At 35.1% G+C, this 25,869-nt stretch overlaps 2 protein-coding genes across 23 annotated transcripts in view; both read right to left on the bottom strand.

Annotated features, from left to right (window-relative positions):
- NRXN1 (neurexin 1) overlaps positions 1-25,869 on the bottom strand; it is a 1,070,346-nt gene that overhangs the window by 287,658 nt on the left and 756,819 nt on the right. For all 22 annotated transcript variants that reach the window (XM_057740906.1, XM_057740886.1, XM_057740889.1 and 19 more), the window contains one exon: positions 17,637-17,818. In XM_057740906.1, coding sequence (XP_057596889.1) covers positions 17,637-17,818 — 182 coding nt within the window. The remainder of the gene's footprint in view (positions 1-17,636; positions 17,819-25,869) is intronic.
- On the bottom strand, positions 23,525-24,941 carry LOC130856496 (Golgi phosphoprotein 3-like). Its single transcript, XM_057740911.1, has one exon. It carries the CDS (start codon positions 24,876-24,878, stop codon positions 24,021-24,023), a length of 858 nt encoding a protein of 285 aa, XP_057596894.1. The 5' UTR covers positions 24,879-24,941; the 3' UTR covers positions 23,525-24,020.

The following is a 25,869-nucleotide window of genomic DNA, read 5'->3' as shown; positions in this document are numbered from 1 at the left end:
TCTTTATTACATTATTTTAAAATTCTTTCTTTGAATGTCTGTCTTTACTATTCAATTTTATTGAAGCACATGCAATATTTTAACCACATTATATTGCAAGAAACTAACAAGGTTCTGTGCACTTTAAGGTTCTCAATACATGATTCATGAATGAATGAAAACGTCATACCTCCAATGGGGACTGGATGTCTATTAGCTCTAAACATCCCACTGGAGAGATCTACTTGTTCCTGGTATGAACCCCATCATCTCTATAAAATGTGATGATTCTCTCAGAATAGAATAATACCCATCATATTACTGTAGAGACTTGATTGCATTCTCCTTAGGTTCTCTTTTTCTCTCAGATCCCAAAGTCCTTCAGCATGCTTCATACCCACCTACGACAGTCATAGTCTCCTCCACTCCCAAAGTTTTGGATAGAAAGGCATTTGTTCATCTTGGAGACTGAGACAGAATCTAAACCCTCAGCAAGCCATAGCTTATAATAAACAGCATGGTCCATTTACTTTCTAAAACTTAGGGTATCTTTAAGTTTCTGATTAGGGGTTAGAATACAAGGGAACTTCTGAGTGAACTACCTTTCCAGGTCCTGAAACTTATCAGGGATCTAAAAACATCAATTTTGTATCTAGTAACATTTTAGACAATCTTGATTTAAAAACCTAGAGATTCTTGTTTTCTATATGCAAAACAAAGCAGGCAAAGGCACCCTTTCCAAAAATCTTCAATTTTACTCCATGTTTTTGAAATAGTTTTAAGGGAGGATGTACCAAGACATAGAATTACCAAAGGAGATGGGAGTGGAGATAAATTAGGAGTTTGGAATTAATATACACACACAACTATATATAAAATAGGTAAACAACAAGGACCCACTGTATAGCACAGGGAACTCAATGTCTTGTAATAACCTATAATGAAACACACACACACACACACACACACACACACACACACACACACACGGGTGAGTCAAAAATTATCCACACTCGGGTTATATTAAAATTCCTGTGAATTCTACAGCCAGAGTGTGGATACTTTTTGACTTACCCTCATATAACTGAATCATTTTGCTATACACTTGAGACTAACACAACACTGTAAATTAACTATATATCACTTTTAAAACAGGACATACCAACAGCCTTTAACTTTTTCCTTCTCCATTGCCAATGAATTTAGGTATCAGCTTCCTTGTAATGTTTCAAATACACTAAACTCCAGTAGCTACAGGTTTTATTTCTCTGAGCGAATAGTTACCATATTTCAAAGATTCATTTGGATTTTAAATAAGGGTGGCCTGTTTTCATTATATTCAAACAGGCTAAGATCCATCTCTCTATCAGACATAGCAGAAAACAGCTAGATCTAGCTCTCTTGCCATCTACATAATTCTAGAATTTCTTGAAGATGATCATTTGTTTTGTGCCTATGCTATATCTGTGTGTTATCCACACAGTTTTCACTATTTCAGATATCATCTTCCTATACACCAACTGAAGGGAGATAACATTCTTATTAGTACATAAGACTGTTCCTCTGGGTTTGGAAATAAGAACTCTTAGATACTCATAATATGAGCATTTTACCAAAAATAATTTGTCATCAAGCCTAGCTGATGATAAAAAGCCTAGTTTAGGTGTATATTAACTCCTTATTCTCAACAATCAAATCAAGTATAAAATAAATAATTATTGAGATACCTAAATCCTTAGCATATGTAAAAGGGAAAAACGAGGTTATATTAAGAGTTTGCAAATTCTTATTCTATTAGCCTACTTTGAAGATATAGCTCTTCAGCCCTACTGGCCAGAAAACAGATGTTGAAGTGACTACCTATTTAGAAATATTTTCTTACAGACAGGCTTACAGTGAAGCATCATAATCAGCTTTTTCAACTCCCCAGCCATGGCTCCCTGAGGTTCACAATTACAACAGAGTGAAATTTGAAGTGGGGGAAACACTTCATTCCTGCAATGGAAAGAAATGAATACTTCCAGTTGTGTAAGCCTAAAGGACTTCTCTGAATTCACTGAATTAGTGTGGACTGTTGAGGTAAAGATAGATTGTGCATAATGGCCATGGAGCCAGGAAAAGACTAACACTGTGAATGCTTAAACAGATCCTAGTTGACAATTATGCACACCCTGTTAAAGGAGATGGTCAGAAAAGATGCAGAACAGCTCAAACTACAATTGCTTTGTCTTGTCCAGATAATTGATGATTGTATTAGAACATTCCATATGATGTGAGCCAAGCTTTTTCACATTTTAGATCCAGGTTAGTATAATTCCCTCACCACACAAAGCACAACAGAAATCCTTAAAGTTCAATAAGATGTATTCAATTTCAACAATTTTTCAATTTTCAATATAGCTGGACAGCAACATTGGTAAAATCCATTTCAAATGGACCATTATCAATTCCACATCTTTCTGTGAATTCCAAAATACATTAGCTAGACAGTCACCTTATTTTAGCTTTAGAATGTATATCAAGTGTTTTTTTCCAGACACAGCAATTAATGGATTGTAAAATAGCTCATGGAAAGCTCCAAAGAATTGATCCTCAGAGAGCAAATCTTGCAACACCAAGCAACCCCAATTTCCCTTGGGCATCTCTGCTGACAAGAGTTATTGCTAGTTAAGTAAGGCAACTAGAAGACATACACACAAACCACCACACAAATAACCTGCTCACCACATAACTAATACTTACTGAGAGGTTGGTTGCTAGAATTTTCTTAGTAACTTGAAGCTGCCACATGACACATTGCAGAGCTTCCTTGAAGATGATACCCTACCCGTTTTATTTTGGGTACATGTACATTATTATGTAGTTATGTGTGTTGAGTGTCTTATCCAGTCTTGCCCAGTTATTTGATTTTAGAATCTCGTGGGCTTTGTATCTTAAAAGCCAAACAACCTGTTGGAAACAAGCAGCAGAAAACAGAACCCCTCCTATCTGCTTGCTGCCTAACAAATCAAAACACACTGAAATCTGAGATTGTTAGAGAAGGTTTTGGGATAAAGAAATAAAATAAAAACTGATGTCAAATGGGACTCCCTGCTGCTTGGTACCATGTGTTACCATGGCAAGATGCATCTGTTCTGCTATTAAATATGTTAGTGAATATGATATAGACAGTCATGGTATTATCAAATATTCTCAGTGCCTATTAAACTCCATAGTTACATACATTAATTTCACCTTTCATTAGTAAAACTCAAGGCGGTAGCCCCTTAGAAACAATTTAAAAAGTTCAAAGAAAAACTATCATTTTGGTTATATTTCACGTTTAAATTATAGTCATTCATTACTAATTAAAAAATTGGCAAGCTAACCAAAATATTCTCGAATTTTACATGTGGTTCTCTCAGCTATGATTTAGCTCACAATGGATGCAATAAGACTAAAGTGAAAAAAAAATCACATCACATGTAGAATTTGAAAAACTTAAATAGCTACATCTTTTTTTCCCTTCTGAACACCTTACTTCCTTTCAATTTAATCTTAGCTGTTATCAAATGCCACACAACATACGAGCCAGTCGCTTGATGGAAATCTGCTCTCTGAGCTCGAGAACTTTGTCGCTGAAATGGGCTATCAAGAGCTAAGACATCTATGCCTTACTAAATGCTTAACAGCAGAACACATCTGTTGTTACTCCGTTTGTTACATTGAGATTAACCACAATAATGTCGACAATATTAATACATTTAAAAGCCTGTCACATTCCACTGCTGTTGCACAATTCCTGGGGACTGCATGATCAAAATAAGAAGTGACTAGGGGTAAAAATAAGAATTATGGAATGTGTAGAAGGTGAAGAACACAAGGCAGACTTGAAATGAGTCGTAACAGTAACCTCTTGCCTGCCTGGCTCATCCCAGAAAACTGTGTAGCTGTTGCTTTCCTAAAATGAGTCATATGATTCACGAACTCCTTATTCCACTTCCTCAGCCTATTGTTATTCTGTCAATGCTGTAAGAATATGAGAAAAATTGTGACCAAAGCTAAGGAGGGTTTGGTACCACCTTTAAACCAGTGCTATTATTACAATGTAAACACACTCAAATCAAATAGGCCAAAAAGCAAAATCACTCTACAGAGTCTTAAGAAATAATCAGGCTAGTTTGTCTTTCTTAAAATGACCCAGTTTGTGACATCCATATATATTTGATGGTGGGAGTGTTCAACAGTACAATTTCCTTGAAGGACAACTCTGCAATAAATATGGTTCTGCTTGTAGGAATGTATCTTTCCAAAATATATATATTCATGTATGTGAAATATTATTTTTACAAGATTAAAATTGTTTTTGGTTTGTAATACTAAAAATTCTGAAACAAACAAAATATCCATCATCAGGGAAATGGTTTGCTAAATTTTAGTATGTCTATAGTAGGATCCTATGAGGTAAATATGAGATTACACGCTCTTAAATGGAAAGATGTCCAAAATATATTAAATAAGAATAATCAAGTTAAAGAAGAGTATGCATCATATAAAAACATTAAAATATTGTCTTTTTAAATAATGTTCAAGTGTGTCAGCATATACAGCTATTTATACATATATATAAAGGAAAAGAAATATATATGTATATGAGTAAAATTAAAGATTAGAATTTAGACACCACAGTAAAACGTTTGGTCATATTATAGTCAGTTCCTAATTTTTATTCTCATCATTGTATTTAAAATTTTTAATAAGTACTTTTATGACCTAAGAAAATAAAATTTATTAAAAATATGGTCTTTTTCTGGAAAGCAAATAGAGACATAGAACAACAGATAAAATTCAACTCCCTCTGAACAGCCTGTCATAAAATATTATTGGCCTTGCAGACCCAATTCTATGCATCACTAATCTGTTGAATCCAGCTTATGTCTAGACAGAAAAATCAAAAAAAAAAAAAAAAAAGCCAGTAAATAAAAAAAGAGCAGTTAAAAAACAGAAATACAGTTTACTGAAGAGAAAGTTCACTGAAAACTAGTTAATCATGAAGCTGATGGTTGCAATATGTTTGTCACATAATAATGAACAATATCTAGGTTGCAATTTCAAATACCAAAAAAGCACCCCCAGCCACTTCATTTATCCAACACCCATCACAATAGCCAGCTACAAATAAACTAACCACTGGTTGTGAATTAGGCATTGGTGGGGTAGCTAGAATTTACAATTTTTTCTTTCTACGTGTGAAATTTCTCTGCAATGCCTGTCTTTTAAAGATCAAACAAACTCAGTTCTGAAGCCTACATGGCAGGCTGCCTGACCTTACTTCACATATAACTGCTAAAATTTCAACCCCATTTCTCAGCTGATGTCCTATGGGATACAGAGCCCCCAAAGCCTTGCTTTTACTGCTAATTAACAATAATGAACAGGATGACATACTTTTCCTTTGAACATTTCTGTTGGGAAGATGTCCAATCAGCAAGAGATACAAGCAACAGATGAATTCCCTTTCCCCCCTCCCCTCATTTACATGCTGAGATACACAGAGACTCTATCCTGTCTGCTGGTAAAAAAAAAAAAAAAAAAAAGTAGGTCAAGCTGTCTAGGTTTCATGCATTAGCTTTAGAACCTGTGGAAAGGATGAAAGCTTTCTCTCCAGCCAGTTTCCAGAGTACTGAAGGTTATTTTTATATTCATCTACACATACCACCGATACTCTTGTGACAGTATTAGTTTAGTCCCACATTTAGGCACAACTCAAAAAATAACAATATACCTATAATTTCACCCATTAAAAGAATTTTAAAACAAATATCATGTGCTATGTCATGGCACTCTATTATTATTTAGTGTATTGTGTTGAGGGACACAGAAGTTCTAACTTGTGCCCATGCTTAAGGAATCTCATAATGCAATACACAGTAAAGACTCACTAATTTAGGATTGGTAATTTGGATTGTATGATCATTTGAAAAAGTAGCTGCGCTAGTCTGCAATTTTCCTTTGCACAAAAGAAAAATGGGGCTTTGCAGTCAGAAAAGTTACTTACTAGCTATGTGATTTGGGTCAATTATTTAAAAATGCAGGTTGCTCATCTATAAAATTGAGATAATAATTCATACCTCAATGGGTTATTGTGAACATTAAATGAAATATAATTTTTATGCAAAGTATTTAATGTTTGGTCCATAGTAAGTATTCAGTACATGCTAAACAGAATTGTTGTGCTATTATTTTTACTAAGCCAACAAACAGAGGGAGCCTGATTTCAAAGCGTTTAACCCTGCTTGAGGCAATTAAATGTTAGAATTTCAAACATTTAATATATATTAATTAAAAGTATTAAAAAAACTATTTTAATAAATTGAGAATCAATTTCACTTCCATCAATCTAACAAGTGTCGCTGTAGGAGAAAAAAAAAGGATGGTCACATTGCCAGGATAGTAGAGGTTAATTACTCTCCACAACCCTAATCAATTAGGATGGATTACCACAGGAGGTTTTTGTTGTTGTTGTTATTTGTTTGTTCTTTTTTCTTTCACTCTCCAACTGGATTAATCTTCTCTCATCAAGTCAGAATGCAGGGAAATTATCACAGATGTTTTTTTATAAGTACCCAAAATAATTATACAGACAGCAGATCAGAAGCATACTATATCTCAGGGAATTGACTACTTGGAGTATTTGAACCGGGAAGTGGAGCTGGTCAATGGTCTGATGTGAAAGAAGACTTCCTTTCCTAAGAAAAATAGCATGTGGATAATGAGTCCATTTCATGATAGGCCCCAGCTGTCTGGCCTCTGCCTTGACTGTGCAACCCCCTGTAGGCTGTAACAGGGGAGCCCAGGAGAGTGTCACATGCTTTCACCATTACCCTTTGGGAGTCTACCTCATACTGGGCCCCAAGGAGAGCACTCCTCACGTGAGTTCTTGCACCACAGTGGAAATTTACCAGCAAGAGGAGAAGGGAGGCCACAAGCCAAAAATGAAAGCGCCATTCACTCACGCTTGCATTCCTTCATTAATAAATATTATCACTATGTATTCATAAGTCCTGTGCTACTGCCTGAAAATACAGAGATATAAAAATACATGGTACATAGTAACTTGATGAGTTCACAATTTAATGGGCTGAAAGGACACATAAGGAAATAACTATGATGACTATGGTAAGTAATATAACAGAATTAAGGACAAAGTGCTATGTTACTACCAAGATGCGCATGATTAGCTTTTCCTTAGGGGACCAAGGAAGGCTTCACAAATACATGAAATATATGATCCAGGCCTTAAAGATGAATAGAAACTCACCAGACTAGAAAAGAGAGGAAGGCAAGCAGGAGCCAGAGGAAGTGGAATATTTCAAAGACAGAAATAAGCATGAACAAAGGCACTCTGGAGGCCTATCTTTGCTGACTGTCATTTCATTATTGGCACAAATTTTTTTCGAAAATTGTGTTTCTCTGCCCTTAAAATTATGTACACCCCAAATTTACAAATCTAACTAATTACAAAAGCTAGCTAGCTAACTACAAAATGTTTGAGGCAACTAGTCAACCAGATAACTTTCTATGTCCTTATTTAACTAGAGAAAATAGTTTATGTAGCTGATGTCTGGAATGCTCAGTAATTCAAGTGATGAGTGGTATGCTAAAAGCTGAGGTTGTTTGACTTCACAAAACTGCATTAAGCGGACCACAGGGAGAGTGGTGGGGTGTAACCAGAGGAGGGGCTGTCCCCTATACCTTCACCTGCATGAGGCCCAGAGGTTAAGCACATGGACTTAGGAGTCAGACTGCCTGAGTTCCAATCTTGGTTTTGCTTACTAGCTGTGTGACCTGTGCCTCCTTTCCTCATTAACTAAATCAGGATAATATTTTTTACTTGTGGTGTTTTTATGAATATTAAATGGACAACAAATGTAAAGTTAGAAGTTCTGTGATTATTGGTTGCTTTTATAAACATCATACTTACAGATGTCTTCATAGAGTTAAAAAACCTTTAATGGAGCTTCTGCAGTATGAAGGTTTGGAGTATCAGCCTATGCTTACATTCTGTGACTAATACGCCATAAGAATAAAATGTATCCATTAAGTTCTAAGATACTTGAGGTCAAAAGCCACACCTCACTCGACTGTATTCCAAGTGCCTTGAAAGGTGTTTTTTTTAAATAAAGTATGTTAAATACATATATTAAAATGAGATTATGTCTCAGTTGGAGTTGGGAGTAGCTGGAGATAGAGCTGGAAAATAAGCCCAGATTTTGCATTCACTGCAGGTCCAGCTAAGGAGTTTGGCTTTTGAACTATTTGCATTATAGACTAGTGGTTCTCCAACATAACAGGCGAAGGCATGGTGCATCAGAATCTTGTCTCAAGATACCAATCTATAAAGAAGCAACATAATGAATGTGAGACATGCTAGCAGCTAGCTCAGATTTGCATCTCTAACTCACCCTTAACAAGTTAAATATAAACCAACTTATGAAGGAGACCATGCCCTTGACTGGAGCAGCACTGACCTACTTATTGCCCTTGAACATTTTCAGAATTCACACAGGCAGTTTAAATCGGCAGAGCTTCTAGAACCAAACGATTATTTCAACAAATATTTATTGCTCATTTGCTAAATTCCAGGCTCCAGCTGGACTCTGGGAATACAAAGGTGCACGAAATAGATGGAAGTCCCCACCCTCCTGACACTTACTGCTGCCCAGCATCACGTTGTTCATCATAAATGAAGGATCTGCCATCGGAACTTAAACACTTTAATCTGAACCCCAAATTTTGCCTGGTTCACAACATCGCCACCAAAAACAGAAGTACAAGGACTATGAAAAAAATGATAAAGGGTTTGGGGTGGATTCTTTTCCAGACAATTGAGTTTGCTTTGTCCAGGTGAAGTAAATTACTAAGTGTCTATGTAAACAATTTTGAAAAATAGAAAATCAGCTTCTCCCCATACCCTAAATAAACATGGGAAAAAAATACTTAATGAATATGATGAAGGGACTTCAAATCGATAGCCTGAACAGGGAGTCCATGCCCATCCCTGAGCAGCCTTGCTGGCAGATGAAGAGCTGAGACACAGTCTTGCAGAGCAGAGCGGGTAGGGGAAGAGTGACGGGTTGAGTGTTAAGTTCTGTGCTACACTCTCCCTGCTTTTGTTCACTTAGGAGCCTTTTTTGCCTCTAAGTGAGCACAATTACTGATAGAGGTGGCTGAACATTATCAGTCAGATATGTCTTGAACTAAAAAAGGTTGAGAGACCCACTGCCATGAAACATTTAGAACCAGAGGTTGAAATAACCACGTTTTTACTTTACAACAATCGTTCCAGTGGCAGTGCAGAGACGCATTAGAAAGAAGAAACTTGTGAGCAGACAGATTAGTTTGAAGTCTGTGTAACAGTTCAAGAAGAGGACATTCACTTAAGGCAAGAATAATGGGAGTCAAAGAAAGCAGATAAATTCTAAAGCTCTGTTAAGCACTTGAAATGTGGCTAATGCAACTGAAGAACTGAATTTCAAAATGTATTTAATTGTAATTAAGTTAAATATAAATTTAAAACTGATAGTTGATTCAATTATGGAAAATTTTTAAGTATGTTTACAATAATTCAGATATGTGAATCTACATTTCCAACTGGAAATTTTATAAAATATACAGTATTTCTGATGCAAATTTAGATTCTTAATTGAGAGGTACTATAAGTGTAAAACACACAGATATCAAAAATTTAGTATGAAATAATAATGTAAAACAGTAAAATATATTGATTATATGTTAAAATGATACTTTGGATATATTGAGTTAAATAAAATATTAAAAGTTAATTTCATCTGAGTTTTTTTTTTTCTTTTTTAATGTGATTTCTAGCAAACAAAGTTACATACACAGCTCACATTACATTTCTATTGGGCAGTACTAACTGAGACACCTTTCTGGAATTTGGTGAGAAACAGATTCGTTCACAAAAGCAAGCATGGGAAAGATGTCAAGATTTTCATCTGTAATTGTGTAGATGGGTACGTAGTTGTAAGACGATAAATTCAGCTTTTAATGAAGTGCCTGCCTGCCAGACATCCAGGTGGAGATGCTGAGTCAGTCTTTGGAAATGCTTGTTGGTGATGACAGGGGAAGTCAGGACTGAGGATGTGTATCTGGGAGTAAGCAGTCTGCATTTGCTAGCTAAAATGTAGAGCAGAATTTCAGGAATGTTAACTTTTTTTTTTCATATGCCAAAAAGCATTAATAATCAATTAAATTTTGATCCTTCACCAAAGAGTTTTTTGGTCTGCCAATCTTGTATTTCCACTTTTTGTTGGGCAGGAAGGCCCGAAGGGGTAGGTTCAGGAGAATTGTTTCTCTTGATAGGTGAACACCACCATGAAGTGTCTCCTCAGAAGCCTGAAAAGCATGTTCTTCCAGGGCTGTCCTTTGTTGACAGAGAGGTTAAACAGCTTCCTCTGTCTTGTGACCTAAGCATCCCCAGGTCTAGTGTACTACCTCCTAAAGTAAGCTCCTAAAGATAACACCTTTGCATTTCACAGCTCTGAAAATGCTTATGTTTTCATGAAAAAAAATTTTCTCGGGCTCAGTAAAAATTATCTCTAGTTCTTTGCTCCTGATTTAAAATGTGGATTATTTATGCCTACTGTTAACTTGAGTGTCCCTGAGTATATTCACCTACATCATTTCCTTCCTTTCATTGAAACAAATGAAGTGGTCCAACATCAGCTTTCATAGGACTACAATGCCATAGTGTTACTTCCATCTTGTTTCTGGGTCTTTGGCTGACGTATTTGCTATGCTGTTTGCATTTTTTAACTACTACTCCTATGTATTTTGTTTATGACTTTCAGTGGGGTTTTTTTTTTTTTTTGGTTTTTTGTTTTTTTGGTGCAATAAAAGGAGTGTACAAATGACTCCTTATTCAGTATGCATTCCTCAAACTAGCTCTTAACCCTCAACCAATGTCTTCATGACTTTTTTCCCATCAATCTATATTGCGTTTAGACTTCTACAAAAGCTAGCATCCTTAATCTTAAAGCTGGTGTATGCTTTCATTGTTGCTCACCATCTCTTCCAAAGACACGTAGACTCTGTTTGATTATAAGAATGAACATACTGGATTTCAGATATGTTCTGAGCATGGGAGATCTTAACTATGTCTGCTCCTGAGAATCTCTTAATACCCTAACTCAGCTGCTCCTGGATTTCTGAGTCTGTATAAGATTATAAATGTTTGCTGTTTTAAGTTGCTAAATTGTGGGGGAATTTGTTACATAAAAATAGGCAGGTAATACATTATGAACTGCATTATAGGTGATCAATAATGATGTGTTGAATGGGCCAAAGGAATGTTTCTTGAAGGTGGGCTTTTGAAAAATAGTAGCTACAGAAGAAATGGAGGTGTGTTCAGTAGTCAGAAAGGATTCATCAAGCTTCGTGTTTTGGCATCTTGTCATAAGAAAAGGGCTTACCAAGGCAATTCATCACTGGCTAACTTAGAATGGATTTGAAACCATTCTGTTAAAATAGCTCGGGGTCCAACACAGAACAATACATCAAGAAGAGTAGTGATCATAGATTGGAGAAGAATCTATGTCCAAGATTTTCTCTACCTAGCTAACGTCCTGGCCATTGTTCCAGTAGCTTTTCCGAAGATACTCTGGAGCTCTAGACTTCTTTCTACTAGTTCAGGGGGCTACAAGATCCCAGGCCCAACCCTGAAAACACCCAACATTTGAATAGAGAAAACGACGGAGCCAAATCTAGAGAGTGAGAGAGAATGAGAAGAAACCTTCTGGACAGATTCAGAAATATAGAAATGACAATAAGAAGTTCATTTTTTAAAAAAAGTGTATCAATAAATTTCACTGGAGTGGAAAGATAAGAATAAAATTGTGGAAAAATGGACTGAAAAGGGAAATTAAGATCAGGATGTTCAAGACATTAACTGTTAGTCACAGAATGTGCCTTTACCTTTTTGTAACTGGGAAGCATCAATGTGTTTCAAAAGAGGGATAACTGAGGAATAATCAAACAAGCACTTTAGCAAATTAACCTGACGTAAGTATATAAAATGGGTTGGGAAATATTGAGAATAGAGACAGGAAGATAACTGAGAAGGTGTGGTAACTGTTTAAGCAACTAAGTGATAAGTACATGAAGTGAGGAGATACAGGTAAAAACAGTTGTTTTGGTTCTCTTTATTAAATTTCACAGCAATAGAATTTCAGAGGAGAAAATAATTCTAGAAATCTAAAACCAAATTCAGAGAGATTTACTTATGCTTAAAGGTGACAATCAGTAAATTAGAAAATGAGACACTGAAATATTGTCCAAGGGGAAAGGATGAAGGGAGGAGTTTGTTTTAATTCACTTGAGCCCATTCATCCCCAAATAGAGACTGTTTCAAGATATCTGGACAGCACTTAAGCCAATAGAAATATGATCATCATTTCTCCCACTTTGTTCAAAGATAACATTCATCCTACATACCTTAGAAACTTGGGCAAGAATTTTACAACACACAGTAAAAAGATATTGTTTTAGTCTTTCTTTTAAAATTCTAGTCAAATAGGCCACATGTTCTCTAATTCACGTAAGAACCAGGAAAACAAAATCAAATAAAATATCTACCGTGATAGGGAGGTGTATAGGCTTTAATTTAAATATTACATGGCAAAGAGAAATTCTTAAAATAGGTGAATCTGTTGGTTAAAAAGAATATTTCAGATGAAACACAGCTGAAATTCTAGAAAAACCTGTGACGGAATAATTAGGTTTTATCTTGTTGACATAGGTATATATCTGTATATAGGTACTGACTTTAAAAATATTTTTTAAAATTAATCTTCGTAAAGCATAAGATGATGAGAAATTTGACATGTCAACAATACTGATAAGTTATTTTGAGATGTAATATTTACTATAAATTCACTATGCTTCTAGTCTACACTAAAATTGCTGATCAAAAGGTGTATTTCTAAATCAAAATCAATTAAGAGCTTGGTTTCAAAAATAAGGCTTCCGGCCTAGGAAAGTACAAAGAAGAAACACAAGGCAAATATATACAACAATTCACTAATCAAATTTGCAATGCTCTTTCATGCTGCCAAGATGAAAGAATTTCAAAGAACACTCTCCACTCATCCTCTTCCATCCTCCACACATTTCCTCTGGTCAGAACCAATGCATGTGTTAATATTCATGGCAGTGAGTGAGCACACATTTGCAGTGCTTTCTTCTAAGTCAAAAGGGTTAAGTAATCTCCAATTAACGTTACCAGACTGATATATGAGAGATGTTTTCTCTAGAGTGACGACATTGGTAAAATTTCTAGATATATCTCATAAATTATGAAAAACTTGAATTTAATTTTTTTGCTTATTGCCTCTAAGAGATTATTTTATTCAATATTGATTAAATAATCATCATTACTAATTTAAGTGTGTATAACAGAACACTTTACAGTTCATGAGTCCCTTTTTATATATTCTTTATCTAAAAACCTATTATTTGTCCACATTCTTATAAATACTATGCAGATAAGAAAGTTAAAACTGCAAAGGGAAGAAATGGAGATATACCAAGATGGAGAAATAACCAAGAAACACTAGTCACTTTGTGACAAAGTATGTTTACTATAAATTATCTAAGCTACCTGGTGACCAGGGTACCAGCTGGCTTTTTCATTCATCTAACTAATATTTATTGAGAAAAGTACTAAGTGGTGAGCTCATTTATTTTTGTAGCCAGAGTGCCTTGAACATAGGTCTGGGCCATATTAGTTGCTCAGAAAATATTTCTGGACAGGCTCCTAGCATGTACTGACATAAATGTTGAAAGCCACATTTCTATATTATTTTATTTTTCTTATTAGTCACCTTATTATAAATTTTATTCTATGACATTAAAAAGTTTATCTCTATTTGAAAATAATGGACAGCTATGAAATGACCAGAGAACAATTCATGATAAAAGTGAGTTACAATAAATGAGGTATTTATTGAGAGAGAATCATTCCACAAAAATTCTCACTATACACTTTCTTTAAATAATCAACTACCATAATCAATTCTTAGCTAAAGATTCAGAAAACAACGTCAATAAAAATACGTAACTTTTCAATAATACAGCTTGTATGTGTCAAGTGTTACACTTTCTCTATATTGTAAACAAGAAGCTGGATGACTTTCTTCAGTTATGTAGAAACCAAACTGCATCTATGACTTCACTTTGACTACAGAAAATCTGAGACTATACTTAACGTAAGCCACAATATTTTCAATATATAATTCATTAATTCTTTTATTATTTCAGAAAACACTTCTGAGCACTTATATTCTAGGCACTGTGCTAATTAATTGCCCCTCACTTCATGTCTTTATCTTCCCCTCATTCCCGCCTAAAACCTTATACATTTCAATAACAATATCATGAGGTTAATAGTGGTAGCATTAATATTAATATGGCAAAAAAATCCATCTGTAAAAACTAGGCCACCTAAGTCAAACATCATTTTATTCTGTTATTATATTTTTAAGAATATAGTTAACCAAAATTTAAATATAATTATATTTTTAAGTAAAATGAAACATGATCATTTGAAAAAAATAGGATAATGTCAAATATTCACATCACTGAAATTACATGCCAATCACATTTTATAAGTTATCTAACTAAAGTGGCATTACACAATTCAGCAAGACTGGAGCACCTTTTAATGTGTGCAATCAACTTTCCAGCTTATTGGTTAATTCCATTAATTAAGGATATAAATGTGACTTTTAAATAAGATCGGTGCATAGTTCATACTTGGCTGACCTTGAAGGTTTATAGAAATTTTCTTGAAAGTTTAATGGATAACCAAAATTTCTAACTTTTATAGATTAAACACATCTGTGATATCATGAGGTTAATTTTTAAGTCATATTTCTAAACTAAACTCAAACAATAGTAATAATCTTTCTACAATTATTGTTTTCCTCTTATGTTTCCAATTCTGAAAGAAGCAGAAAAAATGATTTGGGGAAAATCAGGATACGCTCAAAGTTACATAAACCATTTGATAAAATAGCCTTTGAACATTCCCAAATCTTAGTATCATTGTTAAGAATACTTCTGCTTCTATCAGCTTTGGGCATCAGCTTTGGTCCCCACCCACTTCATGTTCCCTCCTTTTACTTTCTTCTTCCCTCCCTCCCTTTCTCTCTCCCTTTCTCTCTTTTTCTCACGCTCTCTCTTCCTTTTTTCAAATATCTAACTCCTTTTTCTCTTCCTCCTCCATGTACCCAACATTATAGGAAAGAGTTAAAGGTAAATTTTAGAAGTAAAAAGAAAACCACTGGCTTAATTTTGTTTGTATGTTGGAAACGGAAAAAAGTGAAAGCAACTTGCTGCGTCACTAATGGCTGACCACTGCTTGTAACCAATGAGAGAAAATGAGGGAAACAAAGTTTTAGTTGACTATATTTGGACTAAAACTGGGTCCTAGTAGTTGATATAGGAGTGAGTAGGGCTGACCAGGGAACCAACATGCATTTTCTTTTTTTTTTTTTTTTAATTTTATTTATTTATTTTTTTGCCTAGTCAAGGACAGGCTAGGATTAAGAAAGAGTTTGAAGACAGCAAATCCAAGAGGAAGGGTGTTAGAAACAAAAACTGAATCCAAAGTGAATGGCCAGACAAGACCAAGAGAAGAGACTCAGAAATAAGGAGGGCCTCACAGGACATCTATCAGTAATCTCTGGCTTTAGAAGGTACTGTGCTGGTATGGACACCTGAAAAGTCAACCCTTTACATATAAAAGGACTCTAAGGCCACAGTTGATCAGAATTGCAAAAAAATACCCATTCCTGTAAACGTAAAACAAACAACAGTGGTTTGAGTAATTCAATAACATGGCCCCTTACGATTTGAGAGTGATCATTGTAGAACCTTTTCTCAGGGTAAGTGTGTAATTGGTTATGGATCAATAAGTAATTTCTTTCAGGAGGAAAAAGCTCTTGTTTTCTTTTTTATTTATTTATTTTTTGAAGTAGCAAGGCTCTTAAATCAGAATGGAGCAAATACATTTGGAAAGTTGAGATTACTCTGAACAGCAAGATTCCTTACTGCATTAGTTCAGTTTTATCTCAGCTGATCACTTATGTGTGATGCTGTAAAAATCCAGATGCCTTCAGTTCTGATTGTTAGATATTTACTGAGAGGCAGCTGAAATTACCTTCCAAGAGTTCCCATTTTGACAACTGCATTTTGAATTGAAAATTTACGATGGTTCAATAATGGTTGTGCTGAGGTTTTTCTTTTTTTGTCTTTTGTCTTTTGTTTTTTTCATATTTTTTTGTTTTTTTCAACATTAGCAATGAATTCAGCTCTTGTGGTCAGTTGTAGACCCTACTCAGCTTATTGGAAATTCTGGAAGTCTAATGGAAAACTAAGATTAAGAAAATAAATGAATAAAATTTTGAGAATTAAGACCTGCAAGTCTGTGATAATGCATTTTGGTGTTTGGTGGTTCTCCTAATCATTTTAGGATGACAGCCTAAGGCCAGTTTCTAGCAGGAAAGAACATGTTGACCTAATCAAAGGTCTTCTGAGACACAGGTGCAGGTAAAGGGAGAACTTGCAGGGATAAACAAAAGCAAAACAAAACAAACTTATAAGAATCACATAAGGCAGAAGAGATAAACCATGCCTCAGGAATAGAGAGGCAGATGAAGAGGACCTTCCAGAAGATAGAGTTTGGAACAAGAACTATGATGATAAGAACCTTTTAGAGTTTTTGAATATATGACACTTTCCTATGGTTGCTATTTTGATATATCAATAAAATATTAATATCTCTTGATTATGAAAGATACTTATATATGTGTGATTCTTTGCAATATTGTGAGGAGACGAGAAGATAAAGAATTGCAACCATACCAATTAGTAACTCTTTGAATGCAGAGATACAGGGAAGAGTCCCCAAGCTAAAGTCAGTTACGACAACTTTAAAAGGTAAAGAAAGCTTTTCGTTTATGAACAACTATTTGACATTCACTAAGAGCTAATTAAATTCTTGTGGGAGGCTTAGAACTAAGAGGAAGAGTCATGGTACCAGGATATAAATGGGAAGAGTCCACTGTATTTTCTTAATGTGTATGTATCAAAATAAGTATAAGATGGCATAGAAGTAATTTTTTGCCTTTTTCTTTCATATCCCCAAATACATTTAAAGATTCCTTTTTTCATGCCCATTGCTTATAACTTTAGACAACTTTTTTCTCAGGTGAGAAAAGAAATAAGGACCCAGGATCCAGATCTGATGACGTCACCAGTATTACAACCTCCTGCTTCCAGCCAGATGGAATAGTATCTACTGAACCATAATGTTTTCTTTTATTAATTTGGTAAGACTGCCTAAAGTCACCAAAAACACACCAAGAATAATTCTTTGTGAACAGAGAATTGAGAGGAAAAAAGATCTATTGTCAAGAACATTTTTAACAACAGTAATAGCTATAAGGTCTTATTACCTCTAGAGCATATTTATATTTTCTGTAACAAAGTACTGGTTGTTGGGAAAGGAAACGTCCAAAAAGCAGAATTATACATTATTTACAAAAAGCTATTGGTAAAAACTAAAAGCTGAATCTTAGTTTAGAAGTACTTACTATATGCAGCTCTAGGTAGTCACCCAGGCCAGAAGAACTGTCCACTCGCACCAATACAGCTTCTTTCTGAACAGTGCTAAACCCTATGGCCAGTCTGTCTGCTCGTGTACTTGGCCGGTCATTAGGAGGCCACTTATACGTGATTTGTCCACCACCTTTGCTAAAGATATACGTTGTCCCAGCTGGAAAACAAAAACCAAAATCAATTAGTCCAAATACATCAAGGGCACACTTTCCTATGTTTGTTATGCTGACATATCAGTAAAGTATTAAATTTATACCATGGCAATCATAAATAAAGTAAAATAACAAGAACAAAAACAAAACACCTATGGCAAAGCAAATAAGCAAATAACAGATTTTAATCAAACATGCTCAAGAAAGAGAATAGTTTTTTTTTTAAAAAGAAGTATCAAGGCAGCTCCATTTTTAATACACTCATTAAATCTACCAGCAGGTGTTTCAGAACAAACAGGAGATTACTGCTTTTTCCACTGATTTGGACAACCATGCAATGTAATGGGGTTTTATTTCTTTCTGCCAGTTTAAAAAAATAGTTTAGTAGGAAACATTGACTTTGGATGCTTCAAAAGGGGCAGAAACATATATCAACTTGTTTTTGAAACAAGAGCTGCATGTAGATGTGACAGGGTCATACAGCACAGAGAAGCAAATTGCAAGAAGTATGCTACGAATCAACTTTTATGGGTAGAGGGCCTATTCATATGTGACAGATCATAACTAATGGATGAACAGCCATAAGACCCAATAGTCACGTCAAGAAAATACAGATAATAGATCCCATCCATAGAAGTCAAGTCTTATTTAACAAGCAACATCTACTAGCTGTCAAACTATTCAGCTCCATAAAAAGACCCATTTTTTCCCCAAAGGAAATGCTAGTCTAACAACAATAAGAATAATGTCACAGCCTCATTTGGTAAGTGTTCAAATTTTACTTTATGATGGTGATGTCAGTAAATTATCCATCTTGCTTTAAAAAGAGTTTTTTTCAAACAAATTTCCTAAGCATCCAATATGTTAAAGTCCCATTTCATTGCACCACTGGCATCTACCTCATTTAATGCAATAAAATTAATTCTTTGAGTCAGAATATTTGGAAGAGACATGCAAAGATACATATAAAGGAAAATGAATCTTCCTCCACACTAAAGGGGACTAGAGAAATATTTATTTAGTTATCCCAGGAATAGACCTTAAGATACAAATTTATAGCAGGGAATGTAGCCTTCCAATAACAAAAGATGCCAATACATATTTATTGTGTACCTACTATGTGCCAACATGGTAAGGAAAGCAATAAGATTAAATACTAAAATTTAGGCCACAAAGCATCTTGTGTGTATGGAAACATAGCTTCTACCAAGAGTAAGGGTTATATGTAAAAATTGAGTGTACAGCAGTATGTTTTCAAGATATCTACACATTAAACTTCTAGGAACCAAATTTACCAATTAAATGAAATCGACAATGTCACATTCATGTACATTTAAATAGCTGATAATAGCAATTTTTTTTCTCTTTTTATATTTTGGGGCCAAATATTATTTGTATTCTGTCTGAGACATTTCCAAAGGCCCCAGAGAAACTCCAAAGAACTCTGCAATATGCCTAATGTGCCTGGTTGGTTAAACAGGCCTTGGTACATAGACCTGATCCACGGAACATGTCAAGATTATACTGATGTAAAAGTGATAAAACAGAATCTTGTTAAAATGCAGTGGTAGAAAGGCTATTCATTTTCTTGAATACTAAGGCATGAAAGCAGTTTGTCTCTCTCATGTGAGAATAGGTGAGTTATATTTGAAAGGCACTAATCAGTGTGCAAGCAAAGAAAATTCAGAAAAAATATATATATATTTGTGTATTGGAAATACCTGAGCCTTCTAGGACCATTTATGTTCTATATCATCGGAAGCTTGTTCACCACAATACTAAGCAAGCACTATATGATAAATATTCTTCTTGGTAATTTTTGCAAACGATTAAGTATTAAATGTTTCAGAAAAGCCTACATTGATAAAAACAGAACAAGAACATATAAAAGTAAAGATTTCTTTAGAAGGAGGATGTGCTGGTGACCTCTGAGTGTTGGTACTTGATTGATTTTATTTTTTTCCTTTTAATTAACTTTCTCCTCTAATGACTATATATTTCATGTGACTTAAGAAAAATATTCAAGTACAGATGCTACTTAACAATATAAAACAAATCTAAGAACTCAGATGTTTTTTTGAATCACCAGAGTAAGGCAGTACTGTAAAACAACAATATCATACATTACATGATAATGTTTAACATTAAAAATCACTTTCACAATAATTTTTTTCATTTCCTCTACTTCTGTATGGAAAGTAGGGCAAGCATTACTCCCACATCACATTTGAGGAAATTTAGTCACAAGGATTAACTTGTTAACTAAAGTTGCAAACTTGGAGGAGCTGGTAGGAAACCTAGTATCCAGATTCTACTCCTATATATTTTTTTTTGTTACAGAAATGTTTCTGTTATCATAACAAGGCAGTCAAGAAAAAGTTAATTGGATATGTTGGTCTGAATTTATCAAGGCCAACTGTTATCATATCCGAATGTCTCATATCCATAAAGTGACATTTGCACCTCATGATTATATACTGTCCTTTCACCTCACAATGCTTTTAAAAAAGAAAAAAAATAACATGTAAATGTGAAATCACAGAACATTTAATATATGTAGATTAACATTTAGTTCAGGGTACACTTCCCAAACTTGTGGAACTATAAAAGTTTTCAGTTGCTCATTACAGAACTTGAGGATAATAATTTAAAGATTTATATTTTCGGTAAGATAAATGTCACAATACAAATACCATTACTCAAGATTTGATTTAATCTCTATTTCAATCTTTTCCAATAAATGTTAAGACTTGGCAAGTAGCATGCCAGTACCTACTCTGTCTTCCTTACAATGGCTTTCTAATTCTTCAGGTTTCAGCCAAAACCAAGCAAAAACAAGTGTACTACCATGTGCCAAATAATGCAATTATTCTGTGTCCTTTTTCTTCAGATACATCTGGAAATCAGTCTCTCTTCTTTTTTCTTTTTTTTTTTTTTTTTATGGCTGCTGCCTCTTTTCCTCCCATTGCTCTTTTTTTTTTTTTTTTTTTTTATTTTTTTTTTGGGGGGGGTACACCAGGTTCAGTCAACTGTTTTTATACACATATCCCCATATTCCCTCCCTTCCTTGACCCCCCCCCCCCGAGTCTCTTCTTTTTTCTTAGTATGCACAATACAGCATTGTATTGTACTCACAGCACAATTCTGGAATAAGCGAGAGAATTAGATGTGCAGCTCCCAACACATCTCTCTTCACCTACCTCTATAAAGCATCTTGGCTTAAAAAAAAAAATCACTTTACATCAAACTCTAAAAATCTATGTTCTTAAAGCCCTCCTTCCATCAAGACAGAAAATTACAATATACTCTATTTTGGTGACCTTAACAATATGAGAATACTCCCACAATAAAATATAGTGGATCAGATGACTAAAGTGTCAAAATCTGCTTCATTTAACATGCATCTTTCTCAACCAAGGACATGATGTATGTACTGAAGCAGAATAGCTAAGAAATTAAGGGTGTAAGATCTGGACTCAGACAGACCTGGGTTCAAATTCCAACTGCATCATTTACTAGTTACATGACACTGACCATGCTACTTATTCTAACTCTTGGGTTTCCTATCCTTGGGGATATTAACACTGCCTATCTCATAGAGTTCGGTCAGGATTAAATGAAACACTGCACAGTAACACCTCGCTCTAATTCCTGTCATGTGGTAAGTGCCCAATATATTTATTTTTCATAGTGGTATTATTTTTAATAGTCCAAAATAGAAAACAACCCAAATATCTATCAGTGGTGGAATAAACAATGGTATATTTACATACTGGAATACTCTACTGCAATGAAGATGAATGAACTACAACTACATTCAATAATGCCTTTGATTTTCATCAACATGATGTTGAATAAAAGAAAAAAAACCCAAAGATTGTGATTCCATTTATACAAAACTTAGCAGGCAAAGTTGATCTATGCTGTTAGAAGTCAAAACAGTGTTTACTCTTCTTTTTTTTGGTCTTTTTTTTTTAATTGTGGGAAAAAGTAACAGAATTTATCATTTTAACCATTTTTAAGTGTACAATTCAGTGGCATGCAATGAATTCACAAATTTGGGTAACTATTACCTCTCTCTAGTTTCAGAACTTCAAGCAGTACACCTGTTAGGCAGTCACTCCCCTTTCCTCCCTCCCACCATGACGTTATCTTCCAAGAGGAGGAACTAACCCTTGCGAGGGAACATAGTGGGGGGGGGAGGGGGCTTCTGGATTTGGGTAACGTTCTCTCTCTTTTTTTTTAATCTGGGTGGGACTTACGTGGCTGTGTTCATGTTCTGAACACTTATCTTCCTATATACTTATAATTTATACACTTTTTGCATATATGTTATGTCAAAGTACACATAGATAAATTTGGAGATATGCTATGGAAAAACGACATTTTTGGCCAACCCAATACATTTTTTTTTTTGACAATAATTGATCTTTATTGTACAGAAACGTGAAGGCCATATACATTAAATGAAAAGGTATTTTGCAGTGAACATTATGTAGATTCAAACTGAAGGCATCTTCATCTTATTGAGATACAATATAAAAATAAACACTGACCAAGAGTTGCTAGAAAGAACTTAACTTCTACTCCCCCAATCAGGCTGAAACTTGCCACAGGAAAACCTGGTTTCAATTCATGCCGAATTGTTCAAATGGAAAGAAAAACTAAGTCAGGTAGAGACATCCATGGACTGGTTTTTATACTTTTTTGAGAGAGCCAGACTGAATCTCTACTCAGCCTCACATTTAAGAATTTGTTTCACTTTAAAATTTATATCTCTGGTCACCTAAGTGATATCTAAAGTGAAAAAAGAAAGTTAATTGAGTTGGTGAATTTTGTGGAGCTAGACAGGTTTAGGCGAGGAGATGAAAATTACAATCATTCATTTAATTACTTCTGATCAGGAAGATCTGATATCAGGTCTGGGTCATCTGTATTATCGCTTTGATAGCCTGTTTCTCTGTAGTTGTCAAGAGGCAAGATCCATTAAAATCATCAGCATAACAAATGCTTGACATTAGCACAGTTTGGTGTCTGTTCTCTTTATATTCCCAAATACTGGACTTTATGTGGGGATGCTTTTAACATCTAATTGCCCTTATAAATACGATTTTACTTAATAAGTTCCTTTTTGCATTCACTACTGAATTAAAAAATGTTTTAGCAATTTGGTTAGACAGACATTGTATTGAGACAGGACGAATGACTAGGAAGATATCTGTGGATTAAATATAGATAAAACTACTTCCAGAACCCTTAAATATAGACAGAATCTATCAATTTATGTAGGAAGACAAAATAGGGAACCAGAAGATCTAGAGTTTATATACACCGTCTGGGCTCAGGATGCTGCTATTCAGCAATCGGAATTTACAGCTCCCTAAATTCAGTCAGAGTAGGGACATTTAAAGTAGTCTGGAGGAATCAGGATAGTCAAGTACTAAAGAGTGGAAATTCTGATGCCACCTCCCTTCTTTGCAAATTGAATTGCTGACTGCGTGAAGGAGGTGGTTGAGAGATACCCTTTTTTCTTTTAGACTTCTGTTCTAATGAATGATGGAGTAGGAAAATGCTGAGAGAGAATAGAGAATATATTTCTGGTACTAGGACCGTGAGAACCAGGTAATCACATTGGAATATTCTCACTAGGTTAGAAAAGGAAAGATGAGAAAATCACTAGCGGGATATGCATTTATATCCCAGAGACCATCTGCTCCAAAAATTAGTTTTGTTTCCATTGCCCCTTATTCAAAGAGATGGTTACTTCAACAAGCTACATTACTTAGCAGAGCCTGAGAGATAGACTGAAAACATATATTTAAGATAGAAAACAAACTTTAAAAAATGTGATAAATGGTTTGCTCTATCTCATTCACATTCTGTGGCTAGAGAAATCCAGATCTCACTTAGATATTCCTGCTAATTCAAAAGTACACTGGATGGAAGTAAACTGAGAAATGAGAGAAAATGTTTATTGGGTGTGTGTTGGTTCACCCAGTTTATTCACCTCTGGAGTGGAAGTATAAAGTCTGCTTATAATAGTCATGGTCTATGGAGGAGTCCTGAAGTTGCTTTCCCCAAATAACAGGTTTGATTCAAGAGAAGGAAAAAAAAATGATGGAAAACATCTCATCACATAAAACTCGATGATGTTGTCTCTGACAGTCACTGGACAGCAAGGGAAAAGGAGAAACCCACCTGCTGGCTTTAGGATTTATTAAAGGCTGCCAGCACAGCCCAGATCATCTCTGTGGCACTGTGCTTTGTCCCCTCTACCTCAGGGTCCAGTTCTACTAGGTCCTTGGCTCGATTCATTGCCACATCATACTTGTCATCTGTCAGAGAGGAGAAGACATTCTCTAGCACGTTGGAGGAGTGGGCTAGCACCAGTAGTGCTAGTGTTCGCTTGTCCATACGCTGAGGATCATTTACCCACCGTTCTAGGACACTATCTTGAAGTTTTTTCACTAGTCGCTGCTTCTCTGTTGTATTGGTCACTGGATGAGTAGTCATGTCAAATAGGAGAAAATTCTGCTTTTCAGTGGTTAGAATACCCTTCTCTACTAGGTTCTTTGCAATTCTCTCTCTTACATTTCTCAGCTGGTACTGTAACTTGAAAGGGTTCCAGGTCTCACCAGTGAGTAGTTCTATCCATGTTTGGACAGTTTCTGTGGGTTCAGTTGCTTTGATGTGTTTGAGAGTTTCATCCAGTAAAACATCACCTGTTGGGCTGTCAGACTTTAGCCGTACCTTTCTGTCTAGCAGTCGCTTCTTGCGCATGGTGGGGGGTTCTAGATAGATTCGACCTCTCATGGCCAGCTCTATCAGGGTGCCCCCTCGCAGGCCAGATGATATGCAGTCATTCCAGAAAGATGTGTAACCCTCTTTATCTTTTAGTCCCAGGAGCAATACTTCTTCCATAAGGGTGAGGCGGATATCCTTAGAATCTCCAGTGTCCTCATTGTCTTGACTTCTGTCTTGATTAGTGTCTTCCTCACTTTCCACCTTCTTTTCAGAGTTCTTCCCTACTTCAGTACGACGGGCTCGGTGAGTTAAAGTGGTCATTCTCACCTCTTTCTGACGTTACTCCTGCGTTACGGCCAAATTCAGGTTGTAGCTTGCGCTCTATTTTAGGGGGGCACCTGTCCCCACCCCCACCCCCCCAACCCCCGTCCTAGTAGGTGAAAAACTTCTCCCAACCCAATACATTTTAAAGAGAATGGATGATGTGTGTATATGTGTCAACAATAGAAAATAACTAACACTGCAACATTGTTGTTTCATTTTAATATAAGAGCCTTTAGAAAAGTTTGATTACTTTCAAAGTTGTGTTCCAACCAATGCCTTTTAAGAAATGGCTTTCCTACATCCTGATTTTTATTAATCTTTTTAGTATTTCATTCCTTGTATTAGCACTTTTGTCGCATAAACCCATTCTATTATTATTTACATTCACTAATAGTTGACAATGGGAAGGATATTAAATTGCATCACATGGCAGCTTTTGTGAGAAAAAGAATATTAGTTCATTGCCATAAAACATCTAGTATGGTAGGATTCTAAAGGGGCAAGTCTACACAAAATGAACTGTCATCTAGCTTCATTTTTTAAATTTTATTTTTATGGAAACATGTTTTACTTTATTATATAAGTGAATTCAATGTGCAGCAACAGTACATCTTAACTACAGTTCCAAGCATTATATCAACATGGAAAGGAATCTGGAGGAATGTGGCATCTTTATTATTTATGCATGTTTCTATATGGCAAGCACTAACATCAGTGCCATGACTACTAATGGATTTATTGCAAATTAATCTTGACATTCATCACATCACTAAATGTATGGATGACTCAAACTTAAAGTGGTGTTCAGCAATCTTTACATTTAAGTTGTGCAGCAAGTCTGTATTACTCACTCCAAATTCATTAACAAAGCTGGCTTCATCAGATGCAAATTTACCAGCGTCAACATACTTTACACTGCAACAAATGTTTGTAAAAATTATACATGGATTCTTATTTATAATGTTTGAACTGCCTGTGATGTTATAAT

Source organism: Hippopotamus amphibius, chromosome 7, assembly GCF_030028045.1.
Source record: "Hippopotamus amphibius kiboko isolate mHipAmp2 chromosome 7, mHipAmp2.hap2, whole genome shotgun sequence".
Lineage (NCBI taxonomy): Eukaryota > Metazoa > Chordata > Mammalia > Artiodactyla > Hippopotamidae > Hippopotamus > Hippopotamus amphibius.
This window is presented reverse-complemented; position numbering and strand designations above follow the sequence as displayed.

Bases quoted from the DNA above. Each gene is read 5' to 3' on its own strand.
- LOC130856496 (XM_057740911.1), bottom strand. From the start codon at position 24,878: ATGACCACTTTAACTCACCGAGCCCGTCGTACTGAAGTAGGGAAGAAC.